Raw genomic sequence first — 13,175 nt, 5'->3', positions numbered from 1 at the left:
ACATCAATAAAAGTGATTAGCCATAATTTATGCAGAGCATTTTTTCAAGAAGCATCACATTTTTGAGAAGTAGCCATCTATCTAACAAGGAACCCCTTTGAGTGTGAGGTCACAAGTTCAATGTTTAGTAAGGCTCATTTGAAAGTGCTGTGTAAACAACTATCACAGGAAAAATATTAGCAGCTAATTTCACACCATGTGCAGGAGGAGGTGTACAGAAAATGAGTGTTGGAGGAGTGCAGAGATCAAGTTTCTATGGGATGTATGTATTACACTTAACAAAATGGACATCGCCAAAATTCAAAATACATCATTAACTTTCACCATGGAAAAAAAAGGTCACATCACAGTGGTCACAAAAATTTGCACCATAAAACATAAAAATCTAACTCCTTTGGAGATACAAACCATGCAGGGTGTTCAGCTACGTATCCACTCTCACAGAATGCATTTCATATTGGTATAACAGGGTGACAAGAACCGATGGAATGTGATGGCATGCAATCAAATGCAAAATATTGTGTCGTCAAGGTTATCATGAAATTGGCTATCTTTTAAGGGCTAGTTGCAGACAGTGCAGTAATATGTTTTATAGGCACGGAAAAAACAAACATCCAGAGGCTGAATTTGTCCAGTGGTTCCAAATGGTATGAACTGCAAAGTCACACATTTTTCAGGAGGTATATTTGCTCTTAAAAATTATGATTTTTATACGCAGACCACTATTCAAGCAAAGCAAGTTATTTTGAACAGCTGTTGGCTGAAAGCATAGGGAATATTTTTCAGAGCAAGCAAGAGTGGGAAAACAGACACTGCTTTCAGCCAACAGCTGTTCAAAATAACTTGCTTTTGCTTGAATACTGGTCTGCGTATAAAAATCATAATTCTCAACAGCAAATATTATTGTTGTAACTGAAGACAACAACATTTGCTCTTAAGAATTATGATTTTTATACGCAGACCAGTATTCAAGCAAAAGCAAGTTATTTTGAACAGCTGTTGGCTGAAAGCAGTGTCTGTTTTCCCACTCTTGCTTGCTCTGACAAATATTCCCTACTGTCCTTGCAAGATCATGAACACAAGTAAAAACCGAAGGGGGTAAAGCACTTCCAACTTCTTGCAGGACAATAAATAACTTTCCAGCCAGTTTACTATCAGATTAACAGTTGGCATAATTGTACACAACTGCGTTAAGGCACTGACGTTAGTTGATATTGATACAACTCTCTTGGTACCTCTAGTTTTCAGGGTTCCTTTCATATGCATTTCTTCTTCAAATCATGATTGGTCAGAGTTGAAAACAAATTCCTTTCTGAACAATGGGATCAGTTTGTTTATCTTATCTACAAATTTTCAGGCCTATTCTGCAGCTTCCTATTCATTGTCAAGTCAATGCTTTGTTTGAAATTTCATTATGTTACATCTTCTAATTCTGTAGCACTGAGAAGTTATGCAACCATCCACTGCTTCCCTTGAAATCATTGTAATCTACATAGTATGCAGTTTGATGTGTGTAATGTACTGGGTCATTATCATGTACATCTTGTAAACTGTATCGAGCATTCTTGAAATGTGCAAACACCAGTTTCTGTAACAAATGTGCCTTATTCTCCCTCGAATTCGTGTAATTTTTCTTATGCACTACACAGCCATACTGCTTTTTACTATACTGTGGATGATCTTCCATGTACGTAATTATATTTAGTACTTGTGCCTTGGACAATGATTGTCCTTTAATATGTTTCACTGGTGATGGGGTTTGTGGCTCCCTGTCCGACAATTATGATGAACTAAATGGCTCGACACCTGTTTCAATATCACTGTCACTTAAGCATGTATCGCCATCACTGTACTCCTGATGTACATTGTCCTCCGCACAGTCGAGCTATACAACACCACACGTTCCACTGACGCATCTTTTAGAAATGCTAATGTTTCATTTGTAACTTCTTCCTCACTCTGAGTCCTTTTTTACGAAATGTCAACGTCGGCAACTGTTTTGTAGATATAATGCAATGTTTGCTTTGTTTTGAATCAATACCACTAGCACCGTAGCACTGTTGTGAGTTACTTGTCAATTAAGCAGTTCAACTACGCTTTGTAGACTCATGTTGTGCTCACTGTTGGACACCTCCAGTCCCGCCCCAATGCCATTAGCAGTGAATAGTGTGTTTCCATGGCAGACAACAAGCGGGGTGTAAACATCATTGACCTATTGCAACCTTGCACCCAAGGGGTTCCTATTAAGTACTATTCTATTGTATTGTGTTAGAACATGGAATCATTATAAACAATTCACTGAAATGTCCTGTTACATATGATTCTGAGTTATACATAACTGCTAAAACATCCCATTATCCCAAAGAATAATGATTTAAATAGACAGTGAATCCAAGGTGAAGTACCATTCTGGGAAAACAACTCTCTCTCATGGATATCACATCTAATATTTTCATTTCCCCTTTCTAGTCTTATTTCTCAAAATTTTAAAATGTAAAAAACTAACAACACACAAATAAATATTGGTTTATAATGCTAATATTTACATAATATTTTTTCTGTTAAAAAGAAAATTCAATTGATGGGAAATACCATTATAATTTACAAACAGTTGTCTCAGTTACATGGCAGTGTGCATCAGCACTGGTCTACAGAGTACAAAGACGTAACCAGTTCAAAACTTAATCCATTTTGTCTGGAGCAGTTCACAAGTGGTTTTTGTGTGTGTGTGTGTGTGTGTGTGTGTGTGTGTGTGTGTGTGTGTGTGTGTTTTGGGGGAGGGGAGGTGTATATTTAAATAAAAACATTAAAGGGAAAAATAAAGCTTTATAAACAGCAAAGAGCTTAAGAAAAGTCCCTCAAAATGTAGCAGAGAATTCCGTAGCCACTGAGGTGCAAGTAATCTTTCTTAATTAAAAAATACCATGAGTTTATTTGAAATGTGACATTATATGCAGTCTTGTAAATAAATAACAATTTACAATGACTAGATACACTTCAGAGTACCTATAATTTTGGATCAAACATTCCATAATCACACCTAAGATGGTAAATATGCATTTCGCATACATTTGTGTATTACTGGCGCCCTGCTTTACCGTTGTTGACAGTTCAAACACAAAATTTTGCTGTCATTCACAAAGCAGAATTGTGAACAAAGACAAACCATTCTGCAGGTGACAGGTACACATATCACATGATTAATTCGTAAAATGTTGTTGACAAACATATTTGCAACCACAGAAAATGCCTCAGGGTGTTATTGCAGCAAGATAAACATATCTAAAAGGTACTTCATGGTTCATGTGTGCAATGTCAGACCAATATCTCTTGCCAACAGTTCTGATACTGAATCTTACTGGAAGCTATTTCATAGTTAATACAAATGAAACTTTGTATGGTGCTTTTCTCAGCTGGAGTAATTTTAGTGCCCAGTGTACCACAGATGTTCAAGTATTTATGTCAAAAGTAACTGGAAGTTTACAAGAGCAACTACATGAAGACCAAATATAACAGGGATTAAAACTAAAACAGGGGAAGGGGGGGGGGGGGGGGAGTAGAAGAGGCTGAACTTTCTAGAGTGAGCTGCACAGAACATTTATCTCGTATTTTAATGCAATGATTACCTTCCATCATTTGTTCAACAGAAAAATCCAAGATGGAATGACAATATTACAACAAGAATAGATTGCTACTCACAATACATTGTGGAGATGTTGCGTAGCAGACAGGCACTTCTCTTCCATCCCCAACCCAGTGATGTTTTCCTTTGTTGCTATTTTGTAACACTACTATACTCAGTGTCCCTTCCTTTCTCTCTTCTTTCTTCTGTTCTGCATGTCACTGTTGTACCTGTCTGTGAGTCAACGGAGCTGTATGGCGAGTAGCAACCTATCCTATTTGTAATATTGTCATTCAACAGGAAAATTAGATTTGAATTTCATTTTATGCTACTGTTGGAGTAATTCCAGAATTTGAAATCTTCACAAAAATACATTTCTGATCCTAGTACACTAACTCTCTCACTACACAAATAACTCCGCTTTCATCATGCAGTGCCAAATATTTTTGAAGCTGTCCGTACTTTGTGACATGTGGTGTAATTTTCCACATATTTATACCGAATGCGTTTGTTTTCAGTTACTTGTTTTATGTATTATGTTAAGAATATAAACTATTTAACTGCAGATATTTTACTGTTGTAACACTTCCTCCATGTGACCTCCTCCTACATTTATCCCTCCTACATTTATCCATCACTGACTGTATCCATTGGATGCAATTGAAAGAGTAATTGTTTTCTCACATTTCCTTGGTGCTACAATTACTACGAAAGAGAATACATTTACACAGAACACCAACACCTCATAAAAAGCAACCATTCAAATTACAGGAAGTAGTAGTGGAGGAACTAAGAATGCAGCTGTTATTCAAATGATTAACAATAGAAGACAATAACAAACGAGACAACTGCTCTAAATTTACAGAAAGAAAATCTTGCATTAGAGTATATTTTTTGTAAAGGCATACCTATCACCTATAGTGATGCATTCAGCACTATCAGTCTAATTTCAGTAGCATTCCTGTTGTCTTTATAAAAGAAAATGACACTTTTCTCTACTACTCTAAGTTTCAGTGATATTTTTTGTTATATTTGACCAAATAAGTTTATTTTCTTCTGGCATTTGTGTGTGTGTGGAGAGGGAGGGAAGAATGAAAAGAGAGTTAAATATCTGTCAATATTATAGAGAGAGCCCTAGTTCACTTAGTTGTAGCTAATTTAGGGGACCCAGTTGTGATTTTTACTGAAGGAACTATTCTGACATTCGCCTTATTAACCATAGAACTATACTATGACAGTTGGACCCATCTTCCCCATTCCCTCCTTGGCAAACAAAGATATAAGAAAGAGGAGGGGGTTGTTAATATTTACTCTGATCGCATACTACAATGAGATTAGAGCGATGAACAGAAACTACTTCCATGAAAGTACAAATATATTTCAGTAAGTTTGGGTTTACATCAGGAAAAGAAAAAAAAGGAGTGTTGGGGGGGGGGGGGGGGGGGTTCCATGTGGCAGGTATGACAATCTAAATGCTAAGAAAAATATACCCACTCAAAAGCTTTTTTAATGCTAATGAAAGAAAAATTAACTGTAACACTGAACTTAAATACCAGTGAGTTAGTCAGTAGCAAAACAGAACTTATCTCTATCCCCACCCTACTACACTGTTATGAAACCACAATTATAGGCATGTTTAAATACTAATGAGGGGGGACAAAATGACAAAAATCCTGCACGAAAGAAAACTAAACATAATAATTTTCTATACAGAACTCCTACACTGGAAATGATTCAGTTTTCACCTTTTGAAAAACTGCCGCAATGCTCTCATTAGCTGCCTATAGCTCGTCAATTACTATTTGGTTTTGTTTCATTTCTCTTTAGTTCAATATCACAGTCATGGTTGTTGTGAAATCACAAATAGTAATGCTATACATCTTCAATAACGATACAACATGCAAGAAGAATGAAGCACAAATAATATTGAAGCCAGAGAGCCTGCAGTGATTAGCAGAAAATATGAACTGCATGTGAAACAATGAAGGTAAGCAGTTCACCTTCAGAGCACAAAAGGATGTCTCCGAAGTACCTAGGGAAAAGAAGCTTTGAAAATAAGGCTATCTACAGCCAGGCCATACTTACTGGATAGACTTATAGAGCTCCTTAATCTTCATTGTTACAGGTGTTGAACGGAGCTTTAGCAGTTCCACAGCTCTTGCTTGTAACTCAGTCTTCCTCCCAGATTTATTTCTGCCCGCAAAGCCTAAAAGCATCTGAAGCTCTGATACTCTAAAGCTTAGAACCATACTCTGTAAAGAGGAATGAACCTCAATTTAGCTAACTCAAAAAATTCACATTGTTGTTGCAAGTTTCTGTAGGAGTATGGAAAACAATTCCCAAATTCTTGAAATACTACAATCAGTACACAAAACAATCCAGTACAATGCACACATTAAACTTACACTTCATAACTTATTGATCTTTGTAAAATACAAAAATCTGTATTACAATGCTTTGTTATTTTGGTGAAAGTAACTTACTAGGAAGAACATAAGTTCAAGAAAAGTAATTAGTGCTCAGATACAATGAACAACAATTTCTAACATTTTGTGATGAATAAAAAACAGTTCTATAAATACTACAATCAGTACACAAAACAATCCATCAGAGCACAAACTTACAGTTAGAGCTCCAGAATTATAGTTTTAAACTACAAAAATTCAAATTACAGTTAGTCATAATATTTTGCCTTAGATTATTCAGAGATATACTCAATTACACAAATGTAATGGCACTAGTAGTTTATTACTGTGAACTTTTTCTAACCTCATGTATATATAAGAAATTTACTTTGAATTCAATATACAATGTACACAATTTCTTATTCCTTAATGTAAAATACTGAAAAGAGGAGCACTACTTTTAATAATGCCCCAACAGAATTACACAACAAAACCTTTGAGCTGGGTATCAACATACATCTTACATCTGTGCTTTGCTGCAATTATGGGCAAGCAAAAAGACTTGGACTACAAAACTTTGCTTTACCAATCTGATAGGAATAAATATAGAAAAACTTTGTGGATGGAAATATTTCTCATTTGAAAATCTTCATACATTGACATGTCAGTTGATTAACACTCCTAAATTTAGTAAGTCGCATACTGCAGAGTGTAGAAGATGATGACTGTTGTTTGGAGAGCAACTTGGCATCAACCCGTCAAAACATTTAGTAACCCCATTGTGTTAAACAACTAAAACAACAAAGTATATTTTCATTAAATGGCTACAATAATGATGCAGAAGATTTGGAGGTCATACACTATGACATACACAAGGACTATTCCATCTGCCATTCTATTAACTCCATTATACATAATTTTCTGTTTATTGTTGAAATATAACCCTAACTTCACGTGGCAAGTACTTCCTAGTTGTTGCACTGTTGTTTGATCAGTTTAAACTGTCATGAACTCTTATACTAATGTCACTCTTCTTACTCCACTTCTCTGCGTACTCCATCACCAGCTCTCCAAAAAATCTCTTTGGTTATGGCAGTGACACCGATGAGCATGTGGCTTCCAGAACTTTATAGGAAAGTTGAAATGGGACAACCACTTACGTAAAAACTAATTACACCCTTTCCCTATGTTTTCTTTTTGGTAACCAGTAATTTTGATGCCACACAGGTAGCCCACCACTAACAAATAATGTGAAACAACATTTAAAGTTCCATTTCACTCTTAACAATATGAAAAGAAAATCTTGTGAACTACAAAGATAAACTGAGCTACCGTAAGGGTAGGGGGGAGGAGGGAATAATGTGACATGGCTACTAACAACGCTGGCAGGGTTAAGTACAAGTTTCGCGGTATGGTTGCTCTTCAGACATACATACCTTTGTACATACACACACATATACATACCTATGTACATATATACATACATACGTGTTTTTTTTTTGCACACGTGCAAACGCACGCGTGCTGAAGTGTGGGGCAGGGAGGTGTGCATTCCACTTTTTATATATATATATATATATATATATATATATATATATATATATATATATATATATATATATATATATAGTTAAGAACCGGTTCCTTTAGTATCAAAAGTCAATTTGATTTCTATGATTGTTTCTAGAAATTCTCTGGATAAGATTGAGGATCTGCAGATTAGAACACCACAAGAAGTGTGTGTAGGACGGCTACAAAGATAGAGTTGTGAGTAAATTTATAAACAGCGATTCACGTAAATTCTGCAGAAAATGACCACCATCATCATCACAAAGAGTTCAAAAGTAGAAGCAATCTCGAAAATATAAATTATACAGCAAACGTAACAAAATTAAGGATAATCACCATTTCACTGGCTAAGCAATGAAACAAGATTGCTAAATTAAGTTCTTGACATTTCCACAAATATGGAAATGCCAATTAACAATTTTCATGAGACAAGCAGGCCAATAACATAGAACTGGAGTATGAATGTCTTCATTTGTGCCAAAACAGATGAAGAATAATCCTTGAGGGTCTCCCCATTATAAATTCACAAAACAAAAAGTACATCTAATCTGCTGTAAGCTTTGTAATTAAGTTAAAACAAAACATTACAAACCTCTGATTTTGGTACCTACAAATTTATTACACTTTATGTCAATATGCAGACTTACTTTACTGTTACATTTGTTGTACAAGTATAAAACATACTTTGCTTTTGTTAACAACATATATTTTGTACAATCATTAAAAAAGATGTTGCACTTAAAGTTAGTAATTCTTCATGTGAAGCAATGAAAATGTTACCAAAGAATATCAAGAAAGTGATAATTTTCAACACTGATGACAATTACCTTCTGGATGTAAACTTTATGCAACCCTTTCGAAACAACAGTGCCACAGCAGCTTGCATGATAATGCAAGTGAGCACAAAAATCTAGGGAGTAGCCATTTGGGATTGCACCCAAAACCATTGTCTCTGTAGAAAACTACAAAAGCTACTAAACCACAGAGGCAGTAAGTCATGTTCAGAATAAACCATGCCAGCCAGTAAGTCATGTTCAGAATAAACCATGCCAATCCGTATACCAGTATACAAAATTTTTCATTTTCAATTTAAATTGCCTGTGTCCAAACCTGACAACTTTGGGGAAAGCTACTTATAGCACTTAAACATGACATACAATTAACACACACGCTCTCTAATCCAACCCAAATCTGACTGCACAGATGGAAAACTGCTACTGAGAAAGCTACAGAATGCATTTGTCAATGAGACTAGAGTTTGAAAAGCTATAATCTATGTCTCACAGCAACTTCAAGGTACATTGTGGAGAGTATCCTATATGATTACTAGTCACTTCCTTTCCGGTTCACTGCAAATGGAGGGAGGGAAAAACGACTATTTATATGCCTCTGCAAGAGACCTAATTTCTCTGTCTTTACACAAAATGTACATTAGGCAGCAAAACCATCCAGCAGGCATTTTTAAATGCAAATTCTCTAAATTTTCTCAATAGTGCTCTTCGATAAGAATATTGCCGTCCCTCCAGAGATTCCCATCAGGGTTCATGAAGCCTCTCGGTAATACTCTTGTGTTGATCGAACCTACAAGTAACAAATCTAGCAGCCCACCTCTCAATTGCTTCTATGTCTTCCTTTAATCTGACCTTCATGGATACCAAACACATGAGCAGTACTCAACAATGGGTCACACCAGTGGTCTGTATGTGGTTTCCTTTGCTGATGAACCACACTTTCCTCCAATTCTCCCATTTAACTGAAGCCAACCATTCACCTTTCCTACTACCATCCTCAAGTTGTTCTTGCATTTCACATTTCTTTGCAATGTTATTCCTAAATATTTAACCAGCGTGACAGTGTCATGCAGCACACTACTAATGCAGTATTCGACCATTATGGGATGGTTTTTCCCTACTTATCTAAATTTAACTTCCATTTTTCTACATTAAGGGCAAGCTGCCATTCATCACACCCACTAGAAATTATGTCTTAGTCATCTTGTATCACCCTACAAAGAATGGAAACTCCAGGCTGGAATATCAGCAACATTAGGAAAAGGACAGAATACTACTCACTGTACAGATGACTTGTTGAGTTGCAGACAGGCACAATCAAAAGACTGTTACACATTGTAGCTCTCAGCCAAAGCCTTCTTCAGCAAAGTAAACATACATACACCACGCATTCACACAATTGAGCACACCTCACTAGGTGTGCTTCCTAGTGTGAATACGTGTGTTTACTCTGCTGAAGAAGGCCTTGGCCAAAAGCTACAATGTGTAAAAGTCTTTTCATTGTACCTGTTTGCAACTCAATGGGTCATCTTTATGGTGAGTAGTACTCTAACGTTTTCCTGATGTTGCTGTATCATCCTACAGTCACTCAACAATGATACTTTCCTGTAAACCACAGCATTACCACAAACTGCTACTCACTCTGAAAGCCAGATAATTTATGTGTATAGACAATAAGAGCAATCCCATCATACTGCCCAAGGGCACTCCTTATAATACCTATGTCTCTGATAAATATTGACCATCAAGGACAAAGTACTAGGTTCTATTACTTAAGAGGTCTTTGAGTCACATATCTGGGAACCAAATCTACATGCTTGGACCTTCATTAACAGCCTGCAGAGCATAGTGATATTCTGCTGTTATAGGATTTCAACCACGATTTCTGCTGTTAAGGAGACTGTTGACTCGAAGTACATGTTTCCATAATCATTGCCCATTATGAAACAATTTTGGAGATACATCAAATGTTAATTATTACAAATGTTGTACTGATAGAATGGATGTGCCTTATCATTACTGCTTTGCTGATGTCTTGTCAATATCATTAATCTCCAATATTTTCTTGAAAAGTGACTGCTCATTAGGACTCCCCAGAGGACCAGTTAAATTCCTGCTAGTGTTTAAGGCAATTAAGAAGCCTTAAAAGTTAAGAAACTAAATATCTCACACAAGCAGAACCAAACATGTCTATATAATCCTGATGACTTGTAGCTAGCACTTAATACACAGCATCCCCACTACAAATTATTTCACATCAACAACGATCCACATCCTCAGCTTGTAGCTCACCTTGCAGTTTCAATAAACAAAACTACGGAAAGATAACAGAATGATACATGGTATGTTGAATTATGTACATCACAGTGACATCATCACTGAGTGGAAGAGTAATTTAGTGATAACTATAACTGTATAGAAAGTTTATAGTCTCAAGCCACACCAACACTGAGACCATTACAAATTGCAATAGTTCACATGGACAAGGACAGGTGTGGAAACTAGTGATGATTTGATGAAGCAACCAGTCTCAAGTGGCTCAAGAAAACAACAGCAAACCTAAATTGGGATAATGGGATAAGGGCTCCAGTCTGATTCCTCTAAAAAAGGAATGACTGCATATTTATATCTCGGTTCCAAAACACAGAGAGAGTTTATGTACTTTCTTGAGAAATGTCGTCCATATCTACACAAGAAAAAGCTCTTACATAGGGAAGATACAATACTTGGTACGTTAATCAGATACAGAATTATATGTACAAGCTGATACTGTGTTTAAAATGTATGACATTAAATTCTAAACAGTCTTTCAAAACTGATACCCCAATTTTGCTTAACAGTGTTAGCACTGCTGAACAGTAATTCAGTTACTTTCACTCTTAACACATTCAGTGACAAATTATGTTATTAGGTACTTGATCATAATCAACTGGTCAATCAGTAATGTAGCATTAGCAGATTTACAATCTTTCTCTACTGAAACAAAACTGTTCTCACATTTAACTTTAGTTAGTTCTAGTGAACACAAAAACAGGGAGTTGCAGTTGGCCTGTCAACTATTCTGATGACATGCAGAGAGATCGACTCTCATTAAGTTCACACCCAAACAACTAACGGAAAGAAGTCAAACTAAAACATGCACAGACAATAAAATGATGGCAGACTCTTAGTGACAGGTTGAAGAAATATTCGGAAGATAAGAAAAACAAGTAGACTAAAGTTAACTGTCGGAATTTTAAAGGGCGAAATGAAATAACAACAATAAAAAAGATCCTGCCTGAAATTATCACATGGTAGAAGCATACTGATTCAAAGTAACCAATTCTAGGTTAGGAAACAATTAATTAACCACAATGATTCAGTATTACACAAATGAGCCTAGTTTCTTGGTCTAGTACATATCATGACTTGGGTGTTTCAATCTGTACTTAGAAAATCTGATTTAACACTGTTCACTAAATGATGGGAGCAGTGGCTTCTTGTGCAAAATTTTGCCCATGTGCTACAATGTGTTGGCATATAGCTTTTGGCTTACAAAGTTAGAAACTCAACTACAGTATGTTAATTTCACACACATAAATTGAACTACTTAAATTTTATAATTAATAACATTGCAAGGAACAATAATAATAATAATAATAATAATAATAATAAAATTATGGCAGCAGCTGCCATTGAACCCGAGTCAATAAACTACTAGCGAGTTGCCTTAGCCCTGGGGCTACTGCATCATTACGTGAAATGCTGCTCGCAAATCCCCATACTCCACACGTAAATCTTTGGACAACATTTTACCTTTTCCCTCGGCCCACTGAGGGGAAATATTCCAAGAACTTGAAAGTGGAATCAACCTGCTCCTAATCAGTTTTTTAATCCATATTTTCTGTCAACAGAATCAATGGCCTCTAGGAACCAACAATCATCTTTCGAATTCAGCATTTTGTGGCAAATGATTGACTTCAGATTAAATATTTGTTCAGATCATGATATGCCCTTCCTAGAGCCACCTTGATATTCATCTAATTACTCTCCACTGTTAGTTCAACTCTGTTTAGCATAAACTTGGAAAATGTCACACACACCTGGTTGCAAAGAAATTCCTCTATAGCTGTCAACATTTTGCTTATTGCTTTTCTTATGTAGCAGAAGAATCAAGGTCACCTTCCACTCTCCTAGGTGTTTTTTTGTTTTCCAGGTTCTTTCAAATATTAATTTTAGCTTTTTACCTTTGGCACAGACCATTTTAAAAGCTCTGCTGGAACAGAGGCTTTTCCACATGCTTTACAAGCTTTTAACAACTTTTTCAATTTCTCTGATAGTTGGGGGCAATTTCCTCATAGATTTTTCAAGAGTGTTTGGGTATTCAAGCTTATGGATTTGTTCTGGAAAATTAAGAATCTGATTATATATACACCTAACTCTTTCAATCTCACTTTCTCATCCAAAGATCTACTGCGAAGGGGCCTCTTTAGCAGACCATCTACAGAGAACACTTTCACACTAGGGTTGTCCACAAAGTAAGTTCCCATTTCTATTTCTATTCGCGGCAGCACTACAATCGCATTTCCGAGCTTGTGCGGCAGTTACCCTAATTCTACGAGAAGACATACGCCATTTTCAGATCGCTGCTGTCGACGTGTGCTTTGTAGTGCTTCTTTATAATGTTAGCCGTAATTGAAAATGCCGCCATGTGTGAAATCAGATCTGTGATTCATTTTCTAAATGCAAAGAAAGTTAAACCAAAGGAAATTCATCGGAAAACCTGTGAGGTTTATGGACAAAATGCTA

General features: G+C 36.1%; 1 protein-coding gene across 5 annotated transcripts in view; it reads right to left on the bottom strand.

The window, feature by feature from the left end:
- The window catches only part of LOC126483834 (E3 SUMO-protein ligase PIAS3), a 277,101-nt gene that overhangs the window by 220,977 nt on the left and 42,949 nt on the right, over positions 1 to 13,175 (bottom strand). For 4 of the 5 annotated variants that reach the window (XM_050107036.1, XM_050107039.1, XM_050107040.1 and 1 more), the window contains one exon: positions 5,708 to 5,874. The exons of the other annotated variant lie outside the window; for it this stretch is intronic. In XM_050107036.1, the coding sequence (XP_049962993.1) occupies positions 5,708 to 5,874 (167 nt within the window). The remainder of the gene's footprint in view (positions 1 to 5,707; positions 5,875 to 13,175) is intronic. 5 annotated transcript variants of the gene reach the window in all.

Source organism: Schistocerca serialis, chromosome 6 (genome assembly GCF_023864345.2).
Source record: "Schistocerca serialis cubense isolate TAMUIC-IGC-003099 chromosome 6, iqSchSeri2.2, whole genome shotgun sequence".
NCBI lineage: Eukaryota > Metazoa > Arthropoda > Insecta > Orthoptera > Acrididae > Schistocerca > Schistocerca serialis.
The sequence above is the reverse complement of the archived record's forward strand: the minus strand, read 5'-3'. Positions and strand labels throughout refer to the sequence as shown.